Raw genomic sequence first — 25,170 nt, forward strand, 5'->3', positions numbered from 1 at the left:
GAGTGAGGGAGAGAGAGGAGAGAGAGGGAGGAGAGGGAGGAGAGAGGGAGGGGAGAGAGAGAGGGAGGAGAGAGAGAGAGGAGCGAGGGAGAGAGGGGAGGGAGAGAGGGAGAGAGAGGGAGAGGGAGGGAGAGAGGGAGAGGGAGAGAGGGGAGAGAGGGAGAGGGTGAGAGAGGGAGGGAGGAGATAGGAGCAGCGACCCCCCCCCCTCGGAGAGAGGAGAAACCCCCTCCCCATTCTCTGTCTCCTGTGGCGGCCCCCCCTCGCTCTGAGGTGGTGCCCCCTCTGGTCCTGGACTCTCCCACACAAGGGGGGGTAACAGCCCCTCCCCATCTTCGCCCCCCCCCACCCATGAGTCTCCCCTCATTCCTCTAAACCCCAATGAGTACAGATCCGACCAACTCCCCTCCCCCCTCCCCGACTCGTCAGGCTGTTCACCCCCGCCCCGGGGTCAGCGAGCGAACCCCCCCCCCCCCCCGGCCCGGAATGAGCCCGTCTCTGCTTGGATACGCGGCCCCGGAACCGTACGCGGGGGGCCTCCCATCTGCTGCTGCGGCCTGGCTCGGGCCTCGCGTAGCAAAACCTCCCCTTTCCTGTGTAACTCCAATCCCGTTCGGAATAGAGGCCAGCGTTCCGGGTTCTACCGCGCACCCCCCCCCACCCCACCACCCCACCGGAACCCGGATACTGGGTTTTCTAAAGTTCGTTCGCGGGATGACGGGGCATCCCTGGCATTTATAGCCCATCCCTAACTGCCCCGGGGGGGGCCGTTTGGAGTTAATCACGTTGGCTGTGGGGTCTGGAGTCACATGTAGGCCCAGGACCAGGCTGTTTCCTTCCCTAAAGGACACTAGTGAACCGATGGGGTTTTCTTCCGTTGATGATGATGTTAATTTGGGATTTTTTAATGGGATTTAAATTCCTCCACCTCCCCTGGGCGGGGTTCGAACCCGGGGCTCCCCCAACACCCCAACTCCCTCCCCCCCAACCCCGGAACGTTTCCTGGATTAACAGCCCAGCGCTAAAACCACTCGGCCGTCGTTCGTAATCACTAAAACCCTTTGTCCCGTCTGGACTTCCGCAGTCTTTCTCCATTTAATCCCGACGCGGTCACGCCTCTCTCTTTCCCCTCAGCCTCGGAGGCTGCAGGGCACGGGGAGCAAAAAGTTACCCCGGCCTACGCGCCCCCCACAACGTCGCAGCTCCCAACGCCCCCCACCACCCCACTCCCCCCGCCCCCAACCCCACCCCCAACCCCACCCTGGAGGCCCATTCCCGAGCCTAACCCGCGACTTTCCCCACAGTGTTGGTTTTGGTAGCAGCGGGGGGAGTCGGGGGGGGTGGGGGGGAGCCTCGCAATCCCAGCGTCAGCCAGTGAAGAGTCCCGGGTAGCTACCCCAATGCGGCCGTGCCGAGAGCTGGCACGGGGCTGGGTCCGGGCGCTGAACGGCCCCCTTTCTCCCTGGGTGGGAGGGGGGCCCTGTTGCGGTGCGCCTGGAGTTTTTGTTGTAGAAATGCATTTCATTTTTCTCTCTCTCTCTCTCTCTCAATCCCGCACCCCCCACCCGCCGACCCCTCACCCTCTCCCCCCCCATGCCCCCTGACCCCTCACCCTCTCCCCCCCTGACCCCTCACCCTCTCCCCCCACCCCACCCTCTCCGTTGCAGGAGTACAACGTGGAGAACCCCTTATGGGACCCTGCACGTTACCATTCATGGCTCACCGAAAGGCAACCGCCCGGCCATCCTGACCTACCATGATGTTGGGCTCAACCGTATGTAACTTCCTCCCACCTCCCCCTGCCACGACCCAGCTTTGGAAGGGTTCACCCGGAAGATTGGGAGGGGGAGCCGGGTGGCGGCATTGCCCGGCCGTCCCCTGGGGGTCGGGGGGTTGTGGTTGGAAGGGGAGGACAGTGGTCCAAACTTTGTCGGAGGCCCGGGGAGGCCCCGGCCCGTGGTGTTGTGGTGGGGTTGGGGGTGGGGGGGCATGGTGAGACCCTGACGCTACCCGCTCCACCACTAAACCACCCCCCCCCCGCCGCCCCCGTGCAAGAGACGGGAGAACGGGGGCGACCCCCCCCCCCCCACCCCGCCCCCAGCCAACAAACCACAATCCCTTCGGCCCGTGCCGCCCCAGACTATCCGAAACGGATCGGCCCCTGTTTGCGGGGGGGTTTGGTCACCGCAGCCCCCCCCCCCCCCACACCCACCCTACCCGCCCCCTTTTAAATGCCCCCTGTACCATCCCCTCCCCCTACCACCCCTCGGGCACCGGGGTGAGTGGTGGTGGCGTGTGGGGGGCTGGTGGGAGAGGAGCGCGGTGTGAGTCCACTGGCGGTGTTAATTAGCCGAGAGGGGTCTGGGAGGCCGGGACGGTGGGGTTGGGGCGGGGGGAGGGGGGTGGGGTTGGGGTGGGTGGGGGGGGGGGGGGGGAAATGGCCGGTTAACTGTCCCCCCACCCTTGCCGCTCCAGATAAGACCTGCTTCAAGACCCTCTTCGAGTTCGAGGACATGCTGGAGATCACCAAGAATTTTGTGCTGTGCCACATCGATGCCCCTGGGCAGCAGGAAGGGGCTGCCCCTTTCATGGCTGGGTGAGTTCCCCCCCCCCCCCCACCGACGCCCCCCACCGCCCACCCCGCCGAGGGTGGGGTCCGGCTTCCCACGAGCGCCGAGGGACCCCCCGCGCCACGCCAGGCTGAGAGAATCTAACCCCCACCCCAGCACCCCCCACAACACCCAGCCCTCGGCGTTCAGAGGCATTTACCGTCGGTGAATCCCCCCCCCCCACCACTATCCTTGGGGGGTGGGTTCCCAATGACCGCCAACTGGACTTGGGCCTTCCCCGGGTGAGGAGGCTGGGAAACCTGCAGCCAGTCGCGTCCCACCACCCACCACCCCCCCCCCCCCCACCCCCCGACACGCCCTTCACCAACCCCCTGCCCCACCATCGACAGGAGGCAGGAAGGGGACGGACGCTCCCCACACTTGCCCCTGGAAGGGGGAAGCTCGGCACGGCCCAGTGAGAAAGCAGGGACAGTGGGGTTCGTACCAGGCCAAAGGCCTCAGTGAGGGCCTTGCCCTGGAGCTGAGGGCAGTGAGGTTAATGCTTCCCACGGGAATTCCCCACGGCTAACCCACCCTGACCCGCACATCCCTGTGCACTATGGGTAATTCCCCACGGCTAACCCACCCTAACCCGCACATCCCTGTGCACTATGGGTAATTTCCCACGGCTAACCCACCCTAACCCCCACATCCCTGTGCACTATGGGTAATTTCCCACGGCTAACCCACCCTAACCCCCACATCCCTGTGCACTATGGGTAATTCCCCACGGCTAACCCACCCTAACCCGCACATCCCTGTGCACTATGGGTAATTCCCCACGGCTAACCCACCCTGACCCGCACATCCCTGTGCACTATGGGTAATTCCCCGCGGCTAACCCACCCTGACCCGCACATCCCTGTGCACTATGGGTAATTCCCCACAGCTAACCCACCCTAACCCGCACATCCCTGTGCACTATGGGTAATTCCCCACGGCTAACCCACCCTAACCCGCACATCCCGGTGCACTATGGGTAATTCCCCACGGCTAACCCACCCTAACCCCCACATCCCGGTGCACTATGGGTAATTCCCCACGGCTAACCCACCCTAACCCGCACATCCCGGTGCACTATGGGTAATTCCCCACGGCTAACCCACCCTAACCCGCACATCCCTGTGCACTATGGGTAATTCCCCACGGCTAACCCACCCTAACCCCCACATCCCTGTGCACTATGGGTAATTCCCCACGGCTAACCCACCCTAACCCGCACATCCCTGTGCACTATGGGTAATTCCCCACGGCTAACCCACCCTAACCCGCACATCCCTGTGCACTATGGGTAATTCCCCACGGCTAACCCACCCTGACCCGCACATCCCTGTGCACTATGGGTAATTCCCCACGGCTAACCCACCCTGACCCCCACATCCCTGTGCACTATGGGTAATTCCCCACGGCTAACCCACCCTGACCCGCACATCCCTGTGCACTATGGGTAATTTCCCACGGCTAACCCACCCTGACCCGCACATCCCTGTGCACTATGGGTAATTTCCCACGGCTAACCCACCCTGACCCCCACATCCCTGTGCACTATGGGTAATTCCCCACGGCTAACCCACCCTAACCCGCACATCCCTGTGCACTATGGGTAATTTCCCACGGCTAACCCACCCTAACCCGCACATCCCTGTGCACTATGGGTAATTTCCCACGGCTAACCCACCCTAACCCCCACATCCCTGTGCACTATGGGTAATTCCCCACGGCTAACCCACCCTAACCCCCACATCCCTGTGCACTATGGGTAATTCCCCACGGCTAACCCACCCTAACCCGCACATCCCTGTGCACTATGGGTAATTCCCCACGGCTAACCCACCCTCATGACTTTGGACTGTGGGAGGAAACCCTCACAGACACATGGAGAATGTGCACCTCTCCACACTGACGGACGCCCGAGGGTTGGTTCGAACCCGAGTCCCCAGCGCCATGAGGCAGCCACGCTAACCCCTGTGCTGCCCCAAAATTTTACCAGGATGTTTGGCCTCATTTGTCCAATAACAAGGCCTGAGTGCTGAATGTGTTGGATCTCATTTAATCCTGTCCCTGGGGACCTGAAAAGATCTAACCCCGTGCTGTCCCTGGGAGTGTTTGATGTGGGGACAGTGTAGCGGGAGCTTTACTCTGTATCTAACCCCGTGCTGTCCCTGTCCCTGGGAGCGTTCGACAGGCAGGGATTGTCTGAAGAAGGGTCTAGGCCCGAATCGTCAGCCTTCCTGCTCGTCTGATGCCCCTTGGCGTGCTGCGTTCATCCAGCTCCGCACCGTGTTCCCTCAGGGACTGTGAAAGGGTGAAGTGTTGGCCCTGACTCTCGCCGTTGTCTGCCCGTTCCCCAGGTACCAGTACCCCTCGATGGAACAACTCTGCGAGATGTTGCCCTGTGTCCTGCAGTATTTTAAGTAAGTGCAGATGCGGAAGGAATACCCCGTTTTCCGAGGGGGACCTCGACTCGGAGCTCAGCGAAAGGGCAATGTTACATTTCTGGCCGTGCACATTGTTTCTCACCCTGTCTGGGCGTTCAACTGGTGACCCTCTGACAGTGCCCTCTCCCTCAGCACTGACCCTCCGACAGCGCCCGCTCCCTCAGCACTGACCCTCTGACAGTGCCCGCTCCCTCAGCGCTGACCCTCCGACAGTGCCTGCTCCCTCAGCACTGACCCTCTGACAGTGCCCGCTCCCTCAGCGCTGACCCTCCGACAGTGCCCGCTCCCTCAGCACTGACCCTCCGACAGTGCCCTCTCCCTCAGCACTGACCCTCTGACAGTGCCCGCTCCCTCAGCGCTGACCCTCCGACAGTGCCCGCTCCCTCAGCACTGACCCTCTGACAGCTCCCTCTCCCTCAGCACTGACCCTCTGACAGCGCCCTCTCCCTCAGCACTGACCCTCTGACAGCTCCCTCTCCCTCAGCACTGACCCTCTGACAGCGCCCTCTCCCTCAGCACTGACCCTCTGACAGCTCCCTCTCCCTCAGCACTGACCCTCTGACAGCGCCCTCTCCCTCAGCACTGACCCTCTGACAGTGCCCGCTCCCTCAGCGCTGACCCTCCGACAGTGCCCGCTCCCTCAGCACTGACCCTCCGACAGTGCCCGTTCCCTCAGCACTGACCCTCTGACAGTGCCCGCTCCCTCAGCACTGACCCTCCGACAGTGCCCGCTCCCTCAGCACTGACCCTCTGACAGTGCCCGCTCCCTCAGCACTGACCCTCTGACAGTGCCCGCTCCCTCAGCACTGACCCTCCGACAGTGCCCACTCCCTCAGCACTGACCCTCTGACAGTTTTGCTCATGAATCCAGTTTTCTCTTTCATTCTCTGCCTCTGTCTTCACACTTCACACGGTCTATCTGTGTTTATCTCCATTGCTCCCTTCTCTTGGAATCGCTGTTTCTCAGTCTCTCCTTAGCTTTCCCTCTCTCTGTTGTGCCTCGTAATGCTCTCTCTCTCTCTCTCACTGACCCTTCCTTCTCTCCGTCCCTGCCATGATTTGTCTCCTGCTCGAACTACCTGGTTCCTCATGGAATGTCTCCAGAAGCGTTTCTCTCCCTCGCTCTGCCGCTGGGCCCAGCTGTCCTGCCATTCCAAGCTCAATGGGCGGTGGCCCCAGGCGCTGGAAAACACCCTCCTGCCCAGTCACGGCCCGTGTCTCCCACCGCCGTTCCGAGCTGCTCCCCGCAATCCTTTGACCTCACTCTGTTTCACACGCTGTCTCTCCTTTTTGGCCTGCAGCTTCCGGAGCATCATTGGAGTCGGAGCTGGGGCCGGGGCGTACATCCTCGCCAGATTTGCGGTACGTTTTCAAACGCAGGGAGGGTCCGAATGTACATGTCACATTCTCAGGTGGCCATGGGAGGGATTGCAGCAGATCTCCAGCACCCAGACCTCCCTCGGGACCCTCCCCGTCCCCGTTTAATATTTTATATCCCCCGCCGGGACCCTCCCCGTCCCCGTTTAATATTTTATAACCCCCGCCGGGACCCTCCCCGTCCCCCTCCGTCCCTGTTTAATATTTTATATCCCCTGTCGGGACTCTCCCCGTCCCCCTCCGTCCCCGTTTAATATTTTATATCCCCTGTCGGGACTCTCCCCGTCCCCGTTTAATATTTTATATCCCCCGCCGGGAACCTCCCCATCCCCCTCTGTCCCCGTTTAATATTTTATATCCCCCGCCGGGACCCTCCCCGTCCCCCTCCGTCCCCGTTTAATATTTTATATCCTCCATCGGGACCCTCCCCGTCCCCCTCCGTCCCCGTTTAATATTTTATATCCCCTGTCGGGACTCTCCCCGTCCCCGTTTAATATTTTATATTCCCCATCGGGACCCTCCCCGTCCCCCTCCGTCCCCGTTTAATATTTTATATCCCCCGCCGGGACCCTCCCCGTCCCCGTTTAATATTTTATATCCCCCGCCGGGACCCTCCCCGTCCCCCTCCGTCCCCGTTTAATATTTTATATCCCCCGCCGGGACCCTCCCCGTCCCCCTCCGTCCCCGTTTAATATTTTATATCCCCCGCCGGGACCCTCCCCGTCCCCCTCCGTCCCCGTTTAATATTTTATATCCCCCGCCGGGACCCTCCCCGTCCCCCTCCGTCCCCGTTTAATATTTTATATCCCCCGCCGGGACCCTCCCCGTCCCCGTTTAATATTTTATATCCCCCCGCCGGGACCCTCCCCGTCCCCCTCCGTCCCTGTTTAATATTTTATATCCCCCGTCGGGACCCTCCCCGTCCCCGTCCCCGGTTAATATTTTCTGTGCTCGCTCGGAGCGATCAGACCTTCTGCAGTTGATTGACTGAATCAAAATGGTCTTTATCCATTCCCTAGAAATATTCCCCTGACCTGGTTGAAGGTCTGGTCCTCCTCAACATTGATCCCAACGCCAAAGGCTGGATGGATTGGGCCGCTTCCAAGGTAACACCTGGTTTGCCAGTGGCGGTGGCGGGGGGGGGGGGGGCAAAGAAAGATCACACCCAGGTTCGGGGGGGGAGGGGTTTACACACAGAATAACAGATACCCCCGGGGAGGGAGTTACAGACTGGAATCTGATCGAGGGGGTTCGGAGGGGTTTATATACAGAATAACAGATACCCCCCGGGGAGGGAGTTACAGACTGGAATCTGATCGAGGGGGTTCGGGGGGGGTTTATATACAGAATAACAGATACCCACCGGGGAGGGAGTTACAGACTGGAATCTGATCGAGGGGGTTCGGAGGGGTTTATATACAGAATAACAGATACCCCCCGGGAGGGAGTTACAGACTGGAATCTGATCGAGGGGGTTCGGGGGGGTTTATATACAGAATAACAGATACCCCCCGGGAGGGAGTTACAGACTGGAATCTGATCGAGGGGGTTCGGGGGGGGGGTTTATATACAGAATAACAGATACCCCCCGGGAGGGAGTTGCAGACTGGAATCTGATCGAGGGGGTTCGGGGGGGTTTATATACAGAATAACAGATACACCCCCCCGGGGAGGGAGTTACAGACTGGAATCTGATCGAGGGGGTTCGGTGGGGTTTATATACAGAATAACAGATACACCCCCGGGGAGGGGGTTACAGACTGGAATCTGATCGAGGGGGTTCGGGGGGTTTATATACAGAATAACAGATACCCCCCAGGAGGGAGTTACAGACTGGAATCTGATCGAGGGGGTTCGGGGGGGTTTATATACAGAATAACAGATACCCCCCGTGGAGGGAGTTACAGACTGGAATCTGATCGAGGGGGTTCGGGGGGTTTATATACAGAATAACAGATACCCCCCGGGGAGGGAGTTACAGACTGGAATCTGATCGAGGGGGTTCGGGGGGGTTTATATACAGAATAACAGATACCCCCCCGGGAGGGAGTTACAGACTGGAATCTGATCGAGGGGGTTCGGGGGGTTTATATACAAAATAACAGATACCCCCCGGGAGGGAGTTACAGACTGGAATCTGATCGAGGGGGTTCGGAGGGGTTTATATACAGAATAACAGATACCCCCCCGGGGAGGGAGTTACAGACTGGAATCTGATCGAGTTGGCTCACACTGGCTCTCTGTGTCTCTGTGTAGATCACCGGTTTGACCAGCTCGCTGAGCGATGTGATCCTTGCTCACCTGTTCAGCCACGTGAGTGTGTCCCTGCTGCTCACACCCTGTCCATGCCCCTCCTGATGTTATAAATCTCTATAAGGTCCCCCCCCCCCAAAGCCCCCGACGCTCCGGGGAAAACAGCCCCCGGCCTCTCCCTGTAGCTCAAACCCTCCGACATCCCTGTAAATCTTATCTGAACCCTTTCACACCATCCTCCCTACAGCAGGGAGACCAGGATTGGACACAGTATTCCCAAAGCGGACCTAACCCATATCCCTGTACAGCCCCAACACGACCCTCCCGACTCCCTGTACCTTCTCCTGTCCCCGGTGTGTGCTGCGAAATGTTCCGGAGTCTCTCTCTCTCTCTCCCCGACCCTCCTCTCGAGTCTGCAGCGAGCTGCATTGTGTTTCTGCCAGCTCCTTCCCCGGCCGCGAGCTGGTGGACTCACGTGAGCATAGCCCGCTTTGGGGGCCTCGCCATGTCCGTTCCGGGCCGCTCTGCCCGTCCGGCCTGCTAGCCCATCCCTGCCCCCGACTTTCCTGGAACAGGGTCACGAACAGGAACACACACACACACACGCGCGCCCGCCACGTCAGTGCCAGGAGATGGGCTTCTCAACAGCCATCACCCCCTCCCACAAACATCTGCTCCCTCCTCACCGCTCAGACACAGCCGCAGCAGTGTGTACCATCTCCGAGACGCCCTGCAGAGACTCACCGCGGCTCCTCGGGCAGCACCTTCCAAACCCCCCCACTGCCCCTCTCCCATCTAGAAGGACACGTTGGTGGCGGGGTGGGGGTGGGGGGGCGGTGAAGATACATGGGAACACCAGCCCCCTGCGAGCTCCCCCCCTCCAAGCCCACTCCCCCTCCCGTCTCGGAAATATACCGGCCGTTCCTTCAGTGTGCGGCTGGCTCCGATTCCCTTGGAATTCCCTTCCCCGAGGGGGGGGGGGGGGAGCGCTGTGGCTCTACCCTACAGCAACTGGGGGGACTGCAGCGCTTCAAGGGGGCGGCTCACCCCCCGCCCCAGCTTCTCAAGGTCGGTGGGTGGTTGGGGGGGGGCAAGGAAATAAACACTAGGCCCAGCCTGGCAATGCACGCACAGCCAGTGAGTGACTAGACAATAACTTCTCCCCATCTCGGTGGCACCCCCCCCACCCTCTCCCTTCGCTCCCCCAACTGTACCGCCCACCTCTGATTCCACGTTGTAGGAACACTGCATCCCCTCAACCCTACTTGCCAAAGGGTTTGCATGCCCCGTGCCAAAGGGTTTGCATGCCCCGTGCCAAAGGGTTTGCATGCCCCGTGCCAAAGGGTTTGTCGGGCCCCGTGCCAAAGCCTGTTCCCTGTGGAGTGTACGCCCACCGGCTGTCCGTGCCTCGTGGGATCTGCTGGCTCCCAGAGGCCCTGGGGCTCGCGCGGTGGTTCCCCTCGATCACCCTTTCTCCTTCCTCCAGGCGGAACTGTCCAGCAACTCGGAGCTGGTCCAGGCCTACCAGCGACACATCACCGAAGGCAATGCGCTCGGCAACATCGAGCTTTACTGGAACAGCTACAACAGGTAGGCCGGCCCACGCGGGGGTGGGGGGGGGGTGCGGGCGGGACAAGGGGGTTGGTGGAGAGAGCAACGGGGCCGTACAGTGTCCGGCTCCTTCCCAGCAACGGGCTCGGGGTCGGGGAGAGACAGGGTTGGGACGGGTTCGGATGAAGCGTCAATCCAAGATGGCCAAGGTGTTAGAATGGGAGCCGAATGAGATTGGAGCCTCCCGCTCCAGGGGCTTAATCGCGGTCGGGGGTGAGCGTGGATGTCGCCGGCCAGGCCCGGCCTTCGTTGACCTCCCATCCCATCCCTAGCTGCCCTTTGAGCAGAGGGGGGCTGCTCAGCCATGTTTCGGAGATGGGGGCATGCAGCTTAAGGGTCGGCCCCGCGGGCATGTGGAGCCTGGAGTCACGTGGCGAGGCCCAGGCCAGAGTGAAGATGACAGACTTCAGTACCCCTGAAGGGGGCATAAGGGAGCCATAGTTGAGGTGTCTTTCCCGCCCACCCAACCACCCCCTGACTCCACTGCTCAGGCACAGCCGCAGCAGTGTGTACCATCTACGAGATGCCCTGCAGAGACTCACCGAGGCTCCTCAGGCAGCACCTTCCAAACACCCCCACTGCCCCTCCACCCTCCAGACGGACAAAGATGGGGGGCAACAGATACTTGGGAACATCAGCCCCCTGCGAGATCCCCCCCACTCCAAGCCCCCTCCCCATCCCGACTCGGAAATATGCCGGCCGTTCTGTCAGCGCCGCTGGGCCCAAATCCCTAGGAATTCCCGCCCTGAGGGGGACACTGTGGGTCCACCCTACATAAGGAGGCAGTGATTCAAGATGGCAGCTCACCAACCCGCACCCCCCCCCCACCTTCTCAAGGTGGGGGAGTGGGGCGCGATGAAGGATGGGGTTGGGTGGGGGGGGGTGCGGCGGTGTGGTTTGGTGGAACTGAGAAGCGCCTCTCATTTTCTGGCTCTCTCGGGCCGGAGACCGTTTCGTGCTTTTCTGTCTGGGCTCTAACATGGCCACCCTCGTTTCTTGCCCCCCCCCACCCCCGCCAACAGTCGCCGCGACCTGGAGATAGAACGTGCCGGAGCGGGGACTCTCAAGTAAGTGGGCCTGGAGGTTTGGGGATTGCGGGGGGGGTGGGGGGGTGGGGGGGGGTCCCTGGATCCTGTCCCATCCGCACCAACCCCCCCCCACCCCGCCTCCCCAAATCCAGTCGGTATCCCTCCAGAAGAGGCGGGCGGGGGCGCTGTGCATGCTCTCCAACTGATACCCAGGCCGGCGCAAGGATGGCGACGTTCCTTAGCCCTCGAGGGGGTTCAGTGGCGGTGGGGGGTAGCTGATCATTGAGACCCCCCCCATGGGTTGTATTTGGGGGGTGGGGGGGGCGGGGGCGCACGCGCGCGGTGGTCAGGGTCAAATTTAGTCAGGGTTAACCTTCTCTCCTCTCAAGGAGGTGGGGGTGCTTGGAGAGCGTCGTGGGGGAGGGTAGGGAGGGGCATTGTGCCCCCTTCCCCCCCCCTCCGTCCTGTGGCCTGGGCAGGTTTGGACCCTCATGGTGTCTCCACTGATACCCTTTGCTGTGCTCAATTTACAGGTGCCCAGTGATGCTGGTGGTAGGGGATCATGCCCCTCATGAAGACGCAGTGGTACGTGACTCCCGTCTTCCCCTTTCTCTCCTCCGACACCCCTCCCCGGCCCCCCCACACCGCGCCCCCCTCACCCCCCAACTCAAGTCATGGTTTAGCTCAGCGGAGAGTTTCGGTGCAGTGGGATCTGGGTGACTGAGCGTGTGCACGAGTGACAGAAGGGCTCGGCGGTGGGTGGGGGGGGGGGGGGGCGCGAGCAGCGTAGCGTCTTTAACAGTGTGTCGCCAAAGGAAGGCAGTAGAAAAAAGCGGGGAACCGCGAGACCCCACATGCGCGCAACGTTGGCCATCCTTAACCGACGAAGGATACAGTCAGTGGAGTCGCTCGGGGCACGGGAGCGGACCCTTCGGCTCCCGCCAGGCCGTGCCGGCCCGAATCCCAGACTAAGCCAGCCTGGCGCCCGCCTGACCCTGGGCCCACGTCCCTCCAAACCTTTCCCCGTCCGTGTACTTATCCTAAATAACGTTGTCCCCGCACCCACCACGTCCTCTGGAAGCTCATCCCACACACGGAGCAAAATAAGTTGCCGTAATGAATTCTGTAAACTCTTTCTCCTCTCACCCTAAAAAAAATACCCCCAGTCTTCGCACCCTCTCCATGACCCTCATCATTCTATAAACCTCTATACGGTCACCCCCCGCCCCCCCAAGAGCCTCCGATGTTCCAGGGAAAAACGTCCCAGCCTCTACTTACGACTCAAGCCCTCCGTTCCCGGCAACATCCCGGTAAATCTCTCCCGAGCCTCTCCCCGGCTCGATCACATCACAGGGAGACCGGGACTGGGCACCGTTCTCCAGAAGAGGCCTCGCCGCCAACAACCCCCCCCCACCCGCCCCCGCCCCCCGCGACTCCCACGCTCAAGGATCTGAGCGACGGGATGCAGATCGGGGTGCGGGAGGCTCATTCCAGAGGGGGGGGGGGAGGGTTCAGTCTGTGCCGGTTCACGGCGACACCCTCCTGAGTTCCAGCGCAGCGGAGTCGGCGTTCCCGAGCGTGGGACAACCTGGGACGTGAGGCCGTGGTGGGGCCGAGTGGCCTCCCGCGCCCTCCACTCAGTCGCTTTGGCTGAGAGTGAGGTGGGGATCCTTCGGGAGAAGTGCCTGGGTGAACGAGGCGGTCTGATGGGAGAGGAGGCAAGGGGACTGATAAAACCAAGCGTCAGAGGCAGGGAAAGTTGCCGGGTGAAGGTCTGGTGCGACAGCCGAGGAAGGTCTGCATTTGTGTAGCGCACGCCTCCCCCCCCACGGGCACGGAGGGCTAAAGCACTTCACGGGTGTGAGACTCCCCGTCCCGGGGCAGGGTATCAGGACTCCTGAGGGGCAGAATGTCCACTGGAGTTCTTTTAAAGTCTTGTATTCCCAGTTGCACCCCCCCCCCCCCCACCTTGAACCCTGCCTCCATCCAGGGGCAAGCAGGGAGTATCCCCTCACCCTCCAGTCTGTGGGTTGATGGTGGGACAGGGCTTTGGGAAGGTGTTGGGGTGAGTTGGGTGGGGGGGGGGGGGAGGAGTCAGTGACTCGCTGGAGGATTCCCAGCCTCCGACCGCTCCCTGTAGCCCCCATGGGGCTGGTCTGTGTTCAGTCTCTGGTCAATGGGAAGCCCTGGGACGTTAATGGTGGTGGTGGGGGGGGGGTGGGAGATTCAGTGACGGTAACGCCACTGACGATCAGCCAGGAACGAACGTAGAGTTTGCTTGAGTTATGTCCTGAAAACAGAATTTTCCCAGCGTTCGGAGAGACGGACTAAAAAAAAACAGGGACTTTAACTGTGGAGGCGCAGGGAATCTGATTTTATTGTTGCTCGCTCAGGATTTTGAGGGATGGGGTGCACGGGCCGAGGGCACAGATGGGATACGTTCTCTGCGCTGGTGAGGGACCCCCTCCTGTTCACCTCGCTCTGTGGGTCAGGCACACAGAGACGTTCCGGCCGGGAATCATCAGCTCTCCGCTCCTATTTCAGGTGGAGTGCAATGCCAAACTCGACCCGACCCAGACCTCCTTCCTCAAGGTAAGGGACCTCCTTCCTGCATTTGCTCGCGGGCACAGGCTGTTAATAACCCCCACCCTCCCCGACCCCGATCGCTGCTGGCACATTCTGTCCATTGGGATTGTGTCTGATGGGAGTGAATGGGAAGGGAGTTTGGGTCCATTGGGATTGTGTCCGACGGGAGGGAACGGGAAGGGGGTTTGGGTCCATTGGGATTGTGTCCGACGGGAGGGAACGGGAAGGGGGTTTGGGTCCATTGGGGGCGGACAGGAAGGGGGTTCGGGTCCATTGGGATTGTGTCCGATGGGAGTGAACGGGAAGGGGGTTCGGGTCCATTGGGATTGTGTCCGATGGGAGTGGACGGGAAGTGGGTTTGGGTCCATTGGGATTGTGTCCGATGGGAAGGGGGTTCGGGTCCATTGGGATTGCGTGCGATGGGAGTGAACGGGAAGGGGGGGGTTGTGTCTCGATGGTCTGTTACATCTCTCTGTCTCTCTCCCCTCCCTCTCTCTCTCTCTCTCTCTCTCTCTCTGTGTGCCGACAGATGGCCGATGCGGGAGGGCAGCCTCAGATCTCTCAGGTAGGCTGGTCGTTCTGTGTTCAATTCCCGATCCGGAGACTCATTCCCAAGCAGCGACGACGACAGGATCCCAGGGAATGCAGGGATTAGGACGAGGATGAGGCCATTCAGCCCTCGATCCTTCTGTAAACATGGCGCCTCATCCAGCTGCCGCCTCTGGCTCCAATTTCCTGTCTGCACCCCCCCCCCCTGCGACCTGGGCTTGGTGGGGGGGGGGGGGTCAGCACCTTCTGGGAATTGGGGTCTCCCCACCACCCCCCCCCACCTCCCTCAGTAGCTCCCACTCCTGCTTGAGCCGAGGTAATCCCGCAGCCCCCTACCCGCCCACCCACCCCCTGGTGGTAGGAGCCAGGTACTGCCCCAGAGTGGGCTGTCCACGGGCAGCGGCGCCCCCTGGAGCTGGGGAGGACCCGCCGCGACTTCGCCTCTGACCTGAATTGGATCATCCTCTGCACCTCTCTCTCTCTCTCTCTCTCGACAGCCGGGAAAGCTGACCGAAGCCTTCAAATACTTCCTGCAGGGAATGGGATACAGTAAGTACGGAGAGCCGCTCGACGTGGGACTTTTGTCGGGACGGGGCGACGCGCGCGTGAGGCTGTGGAAGACCGTGTGTGTCCTGTGCGTGGGCTGACAGAAGGCCGCGGGGTGCGGTGGGTGGGGGTGGGGGTGGGGGTGCGGGCGGCGGTCAGCGGGACACGGTCTACTTCAGCTTTCCGAAAGGTCCCGCCTAAGAACACGGGGTCCGGCTCTGGTCGCCCTGCGATGGGAAAGGGGTGCGAGGACAGGTCCGGAAGGAGATTTACCAGGATGTCGCCAGCTGCCTGGGAATGGGAGGGTGGGGTTCGTACTAGAAACGTAGAACAGCACAGACCCTTTGGCCCTCGATTTCGTGCTGGCCCATTGATCCTACTAGGAAAAAAAACAAAATCGATCTAACTCTACATTCGACTATCCTCCACGTGCCGGTCGCTTAAAAGGTCTCTAAAGTATCTGAGTCCTCGACCACTGCCGGCAGCACATTCCACAAAAAAAAAATTGCCTGAGCTCCTTCTCCTGTTTCCTCATAAGAGCTGCCCTCCGGTCCAGGCAGCATCCCGGTAAATCTCCCCCTCTGCACCCTCTCTTAAAGCGACCAGGACCGAACGGAGGTGTCAGTAACTGTGTTCTAAGGAGAGCCGAGGACGGCCAGACGCTTGGGTTGATGGGCAGGTGGTCTTTCAACACCAGGGGACACGTTTCTAAGGGGAGACTTTTAAACGAGACGGGGCAATGTTCTTGAGAGTTCTCAGGGTTGAAGGGGCAGGGCAACATATTGAGTTCCATGATGCGTCACACCCCTATCGAGTGGCTAGGAGAGGGCAAGGGGGCCAAATGGCCTGCTGCTGCAGGTTTCTGGGCATCAGGAGCGTGTCTTGTCCGCGGAGAGTCCCGAGCGCGGAGCAGTGTGCGGAGCGTGAAGGTGAGGACGGGGTACCTCGCAGCGGGAGGTGTGCGCGCGTGTATACGTGTAGACACAGGGATGGGGGGAGCTCGCTCGCAGCAGGAGGTGTGCGCGCGTGTATATGTGCAGACACAGGGACGGGGGGGAAGCTCGCAGCGGGAGGTGTGCGCGCGTGTATATGTGCAGACACAGGGACGGGGGGAAAGCTCGCAGCGGGAGGTGTGCGCGCGTGTATATGTGCAGACACAGGGACGGGGGGGGGAAGCTCGCAGCGGGAGGTGTGCGCGCGTGTATATGTGCAGACACAGGGACGGGGGGGAAGCTCGCAGCGGGAGGTGTGCGCGCGTGTATATGTGCAGACACAGGGACGGGGGGGGGGAAGCTCGCAGCGGGAGGTGTGCGCGCGTGTATATGTGCAGACACAGGGACGGGGGGGGAAGCTCGCAGCGGGAGGTGTGCGCGCGTGTATATGTGCAGACACAGGGACGGGGGGGGAAGCTCGCAGCGGGAGGTGTGCGCGCGTGTATATGTGCAGACACAGGGACGGGGGGGGAAGCTCGCAGCGGGAGGTGTGCGCGCGTGTATATGTGCAGACACACGGACGGGGGGGGGGAAGCTCGCAGCGGGAGGTGTGCGCGCGTGTATATGTGCAGACACAGGGACGGGGGGGGGAAGCTCGCAGCGGGAGGCTTGTGCGTGCAGGCCTGCGTGTTAGAGACTTGTGGCAATGCGTACGCGTCTCCTCTAACCGGCTCTCTTCGCCTCTCTTCCCCCTCGCTGCCTTTCTCTGATGGTGGGCAGTACCCCACATCGTGGACAGACGCCTGAGCATGGGCGCAGGTACTAACACGGGCCGCGTCTGTGTGAGCGTGCGACGCAGAGAGGGCGAGCGCATGTGTTGCATGAGAGCGATCTAACAATTCCTCAACCAGTAAAGCTCCCTCTACACTGTCCCCCACATCAAAACACTCCCAGGGACAGGGACAGCAAGGGATTAGATACAGGGTAAAGCTCCCTCTACACTGTCCCCCCCCCACCCCACATCAAACACTCCCAGGGACAGCAAGGGGTTAGATACAGGGTAAAGCTCCCTCTACACTGTCCCTCCCATCACACACTCCCAGGGACAGGGACAGCATGGGGTTAGATACAGGGTAAAGCTCCCTCTACACTGTCCCCCCCCCACCCCACATCAAACACTCCCAGGGACAGCAAGGGGTTAGATACAGGGTAAAGCTCCCTCTACACTGTCCCTCTCATCACACTCCCAGGGACAGGGACAGCAGGGGGTTAGATACAGGGTAAAGCTCCCTCTACATGGATGACATTGCTACCCCCACGTTGGCCTCCTGCGTTGGGGATGAGAGGCCTCCCGCCCCACTGACCGCGCGCGTGTGGCTGTCTGTGTCCCTGATGCACGGTTTCTCTCTCCCTCGCAGTGCCGTCCGCTGGGATGACCCGCCTGTCCCGCTCGCGGACCACCTCGCTGTCGGGAGCCTCGGTGGACGACTCCAGGTCCCGCTCGCGCACCCTGTCGCAGGGCAGCGACGGCGGGGCCCTCACCTCCAGCCCCTCGCAGACCATGGAGGTTTCGTGCTGAGGGCCCCGGGCCAAGTCCAGCGATAGGCCCCCTCTGCCCGCCATCTTTCCTTCTCGCCCGAGGGAGAAGGGCAGCCATCGTCGCTCAGGACCTTGGCGGTGGGGGGGTGGGCCGAAAAGAGCCTGACGCCCGCAATGTCGTAGTGTCGCGGGTGGGTGGGTTTTAAAAAAGAGAAACAATAACATTAAATCATACTTTTTTTTCCTAAAAACGCCGAAAAGACTAACTTTCCTGCCGTCTCGGGGACGGCTAACGCACGTCTCCATTTCCCCACCCTCCCCAAGGCCTCTGACCAGTTTCCGATCGTCGGTGCGTTTGCCGCGTAAACACTTCGCGGTCGCAGCTCTCCGGGACAGGCCCGGTGTCCTCCCCCCTCCCCGCAACTCCTTTCCCCCTCCCTCAGAATGGTGCCCCCTCCGCCAGGCCTGGCTCTGTCTGTCTCTCCCCCTCCCCAACACCACATTTCACTGTCAATGCGGTCGGCAACCCTGTCGCCCCGCACGCGGACGCCCATTTTGCTCACACGTGGAGCGGGCGGCCATCTTGTGACCATTTCGCAGCCGACGGCGGGGAGATTGGTCACTCTGCCCACCATTCGACCCCCACCGCTTCCCTGATACGTGATCCCAACTCCTGACTGTAAGCACATGGGCGAGTCACGTTGGCGATGGAGGGGGCGGGGAGGGCATCAGACCCCCTGCCCCACAAAAGCACAAGCCCGTGAAGCCTCCATGCACTAGGGAAGAGGGCGGGGAAGATCGAAGGGGGCCGTATTCCTGAGGTGTTGGGAGTCCTTTTGAATCGAAGAGGACAGTCCTTCCTGCCTGTTGATTCCTACAACCAAATGTCCTGCAGGGGTGAGTGTTAAAGGGGGTACAGGAGAGAGGGAGAGGGGGAACAAGTCTAGGAAACAACCAGCTCCACCACAGAGGCCTATCCCTTTCCAGCTTCTGTATTAATACAAAAAACTATTAATGTTGCGTGATCTCCATATATAGAGAGAGTAAGCTGTATACAGACTGTACAAATACATCGAATTAGAAACAGACGTGCATTCCAAGTTTCCTCATTTCGTGGGATGGGGTGGGATTTATTAACCGCTAGCGGCACAGCAAGATCCCGCTCCTGTCTCAGAAACGAAAATGACCGGTACAATAAACACGAACACCAATTAAAATTAGGGCCTTGGGCAATGCTGTGGAACAGAGGGGCTCAGGTACATCATTCTTTGGTGCTTGCATCACATGTAGACGGGGAGAGGGGTGGGGAAGGAGGCGAGCAGCGCGCTCGCCTTCAACGCTCAGACCCTTCGAGTGTAGGGGTTGGGGACGTCACGTCAGTGAGGCCCCTCCTGGAGCGCCGTGTCCCGTCCCGGTCTCCCTGAGCCGGAGAGGGGTCCGGGAGAGATTTACCGGGATGTTGCCGGGAGTGGAGGGTTTGAGTTATAGGGAGAGGGTGGGACTGTTTTCCCTGGAGTGTAGGAGGGGTGACCTTACAGAGGTTTGTAACATCAGGAGGGGGCGTGGATAATGTGGGTGGGTGGTGTCTTTCCCCCTAGGGTCAGGGGGTTTTAAAGGTGAGAGGAGAGAGATTTAAAAAAGGCACAGACAGTGGTCTGTGTGTGGGGTGAGCTTCCAGGGGAAGTGCTGGGCATGGGAACGGTGACAGTGTTTAAAAGACATTTGGATAGGGAAAGGTTTGGGGTGGGACGGCGGTGGGGGGGGGGGGGGGGGGGAGATAGGGACCAGGAGCGGGCGGGAGGGTTTGCTTTAGTTTGGCCGAAGGGTCTGACGCTATTTTAAACAAAAAGACTCTCATTCACGGTATGAGAGAGGCTCGACCCCTCGGTCCCACTCGCCTGCGTTCGGTCCGTGTCTCTCCGAGCCCATCCCACTCATGCAGCGGAGACCGATGGGATTTGGTCACTCCCACACGGCCTGGGTGAAGGCACAGGGAGAGTTACCTTATCTGCGCTCCACACGGCCTGACGCAGCTCCCCACAGTACATCCCAACTCCTAACCACAACGCTCCGACCGACATGGAAACTCCAAGGCACTGCTGCCGGGGTCGGGGTGCGTCCTCCCCACCTTCCTTGTCCCAGGGAGGTAACCATACTCCCAACAATGTCGGGGGGGGGGGGGGGGGGGGGAGCTGCAGGTCTGGGGAAGGAAGGGTCGGTTTGGGGGTAGGAGTGGATTCGAACAGGACCCCCCCCCCCCCTCGACCCCCCGTCCCCCTGCTCCCACCACTCCCAGTCCCCGTATTTCCCGCCCGCTCTGGGCTATCCGTCTGCATTCCCGGTCCGTCTCCCCGTCACACGGCAGGCGGGTTGGTGGAAGGCCACAGGCAGTCGGTCTCCCCAGGAGCAGTTCCGGGCCCATCGGTAAAGATCCCTGCGGGGGGGGGGGGGGGGGGGGGTAAAAGTGAGAGAGAAAATAAAGAACCTGCATTTCCGTAGCACCTTCTGCATCCTCTTCCCACAAAACACCCCCCGACAAACCAAAACAAAAAACCTTTACAGGTGGAGGAAGGGCGACTGGGGGAGGAAAACAATGGATAAGCGCACAGCAAGACTCCATGGCAGCGTGGGTTGGGCGGGGGGGGGGGGTAATTGGATCAAGTTGCTGAGACACAGAGACAGAGGGAGAGAGGTGGTGGCGAGTTTAACCATATCTTCCGGTGAGATGGAGGGCGGTGGAGGAAAATAAAAAAAAAAAAGAGATCGAGGAGGAAGAGAGCCTTCAGGGTAAACTCAGTTGGCGCACGGGGACATCCCGTGAGCTACACCCGAATGCGGTGAGGTGGCCACCGTATTGTCGCGAGGAGCATCAACTCGGTCTAAGTGCTCTGGTGACGGAGGAGGTTGGTGGGGGGCGGGGGGGGGGGGGGGATGGGTTCGTAATCGTAGATCAGAGGAAAAACTCCGCACAGCCCAGCAGTGCCCGCCCCCATTCTTGTTAAGCCACCCGAGGGCACGCAGCGGCACGGTGGTGAGAGCATGTCACGCATCGAGCGGTTTCCATTAACATGTGCTAGTCAAGAGTGAGGTACGCTACCGCTTGAGAGGGGGGGGGGGCGCAGCGGGGATTGGGGGGGGGCGCCGTGAGATTGAGAGGGGGGGGGGGCGCGAGATTGAGGGGGGTGTGGCGAGATTGAGAGAGGGGGGCGCGACTTGGGGGGGTGGTGAGAATGAGGGGGGTGGCGGCGACGTGAGATTGGGGGGGGATGGCGAGATTGAGGGGGGGGGGCACTGAGATTGGGGGGGGCGGTAACGCGAGATTGAGAGAGAGGGGGCGCGGCGAGATTGAGGGGGGGGCGCGGCAACACGAGATTGAGAGAGGGGGGGCGCGGCGAGATTGAGGGGGGGGCGCGGCAACACGAGATTGAGAGAGGGGGGGGGCGCGGCGAGATTGAGTGAGGGGGGGGCAAGGGCGAGAAAAACATATTTAAAAAGGAACATCATCTCATCTTCCGCGGGTGTGGAAAATCTGCCGCCCCCCCCCCCCCACCAACCCCAGCCCATCCTCTCCGCGTGACTCCAGGCCCCTGATGGCAGAAACGTTCTGAAATGGCGGAGGGAGCGGGCGGGGGTCTGAGGGGCTGTGAAGAACGGGGTGTTGCCCCCCTCCCTTGTCCCCTGCCCAGCCCCACAGCGGGTTACCTGCCACTCTTGCGAGGGGTGATGACAGTGTGGCACAGGGTTGCCGTCGGCGCAGCAGAGGTGGGCATGAACGTGCCGTGTGCGGCGCAGCGCAGGCTGGACCAGGCGGGGCCAAGTGCCGGACTCCTCGCGGGGTCCCCCCCGGCGCAGCACCACGTAGGAGAATTTCTCCAGCTTGACGCCCTTGTTCTGCGCGGGAAAGCGAGACAATGAGAATGGCGCTGAACGCAACAGGTACATGCGCACACACACACGCACACGCGCTCTCACACACCGGCACGCGCTCTCACACACACACACTCCCAACCCCCAAAGCCCCGTCCCACCATCGACACGAGCCAGGAGGGTGATGGGACTCTCCCCACCTGCCCCTGGATGGGGGCAGCTCCAACAACGCTCGAGAAGCTCCACACCGTCCAGGGACAAAGCAGCAGCACCGACTGCGCCCCCCGCCCACCCCCGCCCGCTTGACTGGCACCGCACCCATGAACACCCGCTCAGGCACAGCCGCAGCAGTGTGTACCATCTACGAGACGCCCTGCAGAGACTCACCGAGGCTCCTCAGGCAGCACCTTCCAAACCCCCCCCCCACTGCCCTGCGACCCTCTAGAAGGACAAGGCGGGGAGGGGGACAGCAGATACATGGGAACGCCAGCCCCTCGCGAGTGCCCCCCCCCCCCCCCCCCCGAGCCCCCTGCCCGTCCCCACTCGGAAATATACCAGCCGTTCCTTCAGTGTGCGGCTGAGTCGGATCCCTGGAATTCCCCTCCCCGAGGGGGGAACGCTGTGGGTCTACCGTACAGCACGTGGGGACTGCAGCGCTTCAAGGGGGCTGCTCACCCCCACCCCGACCCCACACCTTCTCAATGCGGGGCAACTGCGGATGCTGAATCCCTGGTCCGCCGCTGCCTACCCAGCCTGCGACGCCAACGAGGGGTCCCAGGCTTCGGGCCTAGAAGACACTCACCCAGCAAAGGGCAGGGGGTGGTAGGCCTGAGCAAAGTTACATGGACGGGGACCTTTCCCAGAAGCTTGGGGCAGATGAGGTCGTGTGGACACTGTGGGGAGAGAGAGAGAGAGAGAGAGAGAGAGAGAGAGGAGAGAGAGAGAGAGAGAGAGAGAGAGAGAGAGAGAGAGAGAGAGAAGTTTGTTAGTAGGAACGGGCCATTCCCCCCCACCCCGCCGGCAGGGGGGCAGAACAAATCGAGGAAGCAAACGTCAGGAGTGGCACGGGGCAGGGTGCCAGGGAAACTTACCGGAGCGAAGACATGTCCCTTGGGTTCTTCCTCATCGGCCTAGGACGGGGGGAGGAAGGTAGAGGGACGGGGGGAGGGACAGATGGAGTATTGGGGGGAGGGAGAAAGGGGAGAGGGAGAGAGAGAGAGAGAGGTGTGTCAGGGAAAAATGAAGTGATAGAACAAGCATTAAATATACAATTGGACGGAGGGAAATAAAGGAGAGTCCCGATGGGGAATATAAAATATTAAACGGGGACGGAGGGGGACGGGGAGGGTCCCGGCGGGGGATACAAAATATTAAACGGGGACGGAGGGGGACGGGGAGGGTCCCGGCGGGGGATACAAAATATTAAATGGGGACGGAGGGGGATGGGGAGGGTCCCGGCGGGGGATATAAAATATTAAACGGGGACGGAGGGGGACGGGGAGGGTCCCGGCGGGGGATATAGAATATTAAACGGGGACGGAGGGGGACGGGGAGGGTCCCGGCGGGGGATATAAAATATTAAACGGGGGGGGGGAGGGGAGGGGGGGGGGGACGGGGGGAGGGGGTCCCGGCGGGGATATAAAATATTAAACGGGGACGGAGGGGGACGGAGGGGAATATAAAATATTAAACGGGGACGGGGAGGGTCCCGACGGAGGATATAAAATATTAAACGGGGATGGGGAGGGTCCCGGCGGGGGATATAAAATATTAAACGGGGGACGGAGGGGGACGGGGAGGGTCCCGGCGGGGGATATAAAATATTAAACGGGGACGGAGGGGGACGGGGAGGGTCCCGGCGGGGGATATAACGTTATTAAACAGGACAGCAGCCAGTGATGAGGGAGAACGAGGGTCGGAGGGAACCCATGCTCACCTTCAGCACTGCCTCACGAGCCTCCATCAGGATTTGGTGGCCTTCCTTGGTCCCATTCTCGAATCAGCACCTGTAGAGGGCAAGCATCAGGTGGGGAGGTGGTGGGGTCAGGGAGGTGGTGTGAGCAGGGTTAGGAGCGGCGCACGAGGGGTTGGGGGGGGGGGGGGTGGAGGGAGGGTACGAGGGCATGGAGGGGGTGGGTGAGGACACAGCGATGGGTACAGGAGTGAGAGCCGAGGGTGGGGAGGGCAGGAGGCAGAGGTCAGGGCACAGGAGCAAGAAAAGGGAGGGAGGGGGGGGGGGGGAGGGAGGGAGGCAGGGAGAGGGAGAGGGAGGGAGGGAGAGAGAGGGAGAGAGAGAAATGAGAATGTCAATACATCTTTACTTGGTCACAGAGTCAGACAGCAGGGAGACAGACCCTTCGGCCTGCCCTGTCCCTGCTGACCCAGGTCATCCTCAGCTAATCCAGCCCCATTCGGCCCCCTACCCCACCCCCAACCCTCCCCCACGTTGGTCACAGAGTCAGACAGCAGGGAGACAGACCCTTCGGCCCGCCCTGTCCGTGCTGACCCAGGTTATCCTCAGCTAATCCAGTCCCATTGGCCAGCATTTGGCCCCCTGTCCCTCTAACCCCTTTCTATCCATGTCCCCATCCCGATGCCTTTTAAATGCTGTAACTGTACCGGCCCCCACCCACTTCCTCTGGCAGCTCCTTCCCCCCACCCTCTGTGTGAAAATGTTGCCCCTCAGTCCCTTTTAAATCTTTCCCCCTCCCACCTTAAACCTGCCTCCCTCTAGTTTTGGACTCCCCCCTCCCTTGGGGGGGAAGACCTTGTCCATTCCCCCTCCCGATGTTATAAACCTCTATATAAGGTCCCCCCCACTCAGCCCCCGACACTCCGGGGAAAACAGCCCCGGCCCCTCCCTGTAGCTCAAACCCTCCGACATCCTGTAACTCTTATCCGAACCCTTTCACACCATCCTCCCTACAGCAGGGAGACCGGGATTGGACACAGTATTCCCAACGCGGCCCTAACCCATATCCATGTACAGTCCCAACACGACCCTCCCAACTCCCTGTACTCAGCGCACTGACCCATAAAGGCGAGCGTCCCGAACACCACCCCCTCGCCGTCCTGTCTACCTGCTGCTCCACTTTCAGAACTACATCCCGGCTCCCCCCGAGGTCTCTCTGCTCAGCGATGCTCCCCAGGGCCTTCCCGTTAAGTGTACAAGCCTGCCCTGATGTGCCTTTCCCCAAATTGCAGCGCCTCACATCGGTCTAAATTACATTCCATCAGCCCCTCCTCGGCCCAGATGGAGCTCCAGATCTCAAGGGACTTGGGGGGAGGGCCAAGAATGGGCTTGAAAAACTGAGGATGTGAGTTGTAAGGTCGGGGGGGAGCGCAGCTGGACTGGAGCCAAGGTGGCTCTGCGAGAGCGCAGGAGCAGGCCCTTCGGCCCCACTATGTCCGTGCCGGCCGCGACGCCGTTCTCGCTCAATCCCAAGTCCGTGCGCAAGCGGTCCGTATCCCGCTATCCCGGCCCCCGTTCACCAGCCTGTCTGAGCGCCTGCGAAACATCGCTGCCATTCCTGCTTCTCCGCCCAGCAGCGCATTGCAGGCTCCAACAGCCTCTGCGAATATAAAAGACATGTTCCCCCCCCCCCACCCCGAAATCTCTCCCTCTGCCGTAAGCCACCTTCCCCACTGGTGTTTGACGCTCCCAGACCTGGGTGGGGGGGGGGGGGTGGGAACCAGCTCTGAGTCATTCACGCCTGTCCTAATTTGATAAACTATCAGTTCGCACCCCCCCTCCCCCCACCACCCTCCAACACTCCAAGGCTCATCCAAACTCTCCATGCGGCCAACGCGCTCCTGGTCACCCTCCACCCCACCC

General features: G+C 61.1%; 3 protein-coding genes across 4 annotated transcripts in view; 2 read left to right on the plus strand and 1 right to left on the minus strand.

Moving 5' to 3' along the window:
- The window catches only part of LOC132208219 (uncharacterized), a gene marked incomplete at its 5' end in the record, with an annotated part of 6,645 nt that extends 5,893 nt beyond the window's left edge, over nucleotides 1–752 (plus strand). The window contains one exon of the mRNA XM_059643886.1: nucleotides 392–752. Within this exon, the coding sequence (XP_059499869.1) occupies nucleotides 392–752 (361 nt within the window). The remainder of the gene's footprint in view (nucleotides 1–391) is intronic.
- A 918-nt stretch (nucleotides 753–1,670) lies between these two features.
- On the plus strand, nucleotides 1,671–18,554 carry LOC125448898 (protein NDRG2-like). 2 transcript variants are annotated; one of them, XM_059643884.1, is made up of 14 exons: nucleotides 1,671–1,774; nucleotides 2,476–2,596; nucleotides 4,961–5,023; nucleotides 6,349–6,409; nucleotides 7,444–7,530; nucleotides 8,681–8,737; nucleotides 10,164–10,267; nucleotides 11,311–11,355; nucleotides 11,850–11,901; nucleotides 13,861–13,908; nucleotides 14,432–14,467; nucleotides 14,949–15,000; nucleotides 16,710–16,748; nucleotides 17,348–18,554. In XM_059643884.1, exons 2-14 carry the CDS (start codon nucleotides 2,514–2,516, stop codon nucleotides 17,506–17,508), a joined length of 888 nt encoding a protein of 295 aa, XP_059499867.1. In that variant the 5' UTR covers nucleotides 1,671–1,774; nucleotides 2,476–2,513; the 3' UTR covers nucleotides 17,509–18,554. The 2 variants fall into 2 exon arrangements, with proteins under 2 accessions (XP_059499867.1, XP_059499868.1); XM_059643885.1 differs by lacking the exon at nucleotides 16,710–16,748.
- Nucleotides 18,088–23,325, minus strand: LOC132208220 (uncharacterized). The gene is made up of 5 exons (XM_059643887.1): nucleotides 23,272–23,325; nucleotides 21,171–21,359; nucleotides 19,713–19,902; nucleotides 19,367–19,445; nucleotides 18,088–18,205 (listed from the first exon to the last, which is right to left on the minus strand). The coding sequence occupies exons 1-5, from the start codon at nucleotides 23,296–23,298 to the stop codon at nucleotides 18,088–18,090; spliced, it is 603 nt and encodes a 200-aa protein (XP_059499870.1). The 5' UTR covers nucleotides 23,299–23,325.
- Nucleotides 23,326–25,170: the final 1,845 nt, after the last annotated feature.

Source organism: Stegostoma tigrinum, unplaced genomic scaffold (genome assembly GCF_030684315.1).
Source record: "Stegostoma tigrinum isolate sSteTig4 unplaced genomic scaffold, sSteTig4.hap1 scaffold_314, whole genome shotgun sequence".
In the NCBI taxonomy this organism is placed as follows: domain Eukaryota; kingdom Metazoa; phylum Chordata; class Chondrichthyes; order Orectolobiformes; family Stegostomatidae; genus Stegostoma; species Stegostoma tigrinum.

Bases quoted from the DNA above. Each gene is read 5' to 3' on its own strand.
- LOC132208220 (XM_059643887.1), bottom strand. From the start codon at position 23,298: ATGGAGGCTCGTGAGGCAGTGCTGAAG. The intron at 21,360-23,271 runs GTGAGCATGGGT...TTTCCCGCGCAG, and splicing joins CTCGTGAGGCAGTGCTGAAG to AACAAGGGCGTCAAGCTGGA. The intron at 18,206-19,366 runs GCGAGTGGGACC...TTTGTGGGGCAG, and splicing joins GAGACACGGACCGAACGCAG to GGGGTCTGATGCCCTCCCCG.
- LOC125448898 (XM_059643884.1), top strand. From the start codon at position 2,514: ATGCTGGAGATCACCAAGAATTTTGTGCTGTGCCACATCGATGCCCCT. The intron at 5,024-6,348 runs GTAAGTGCAGAT...TTTGGCCTGCAG, and splicing joins TGTGTCCTGCAGTATTTTAA to CTTCCGGAGCATCATTGGAG. The intron at 8,738-10,163 runs GTGAGTGTGTCC...TCCTTCCTCCAG, and splicing joins TTGCTCACCTGTTCAGCCAC to GCGGAACTGTCCAGCAACTC.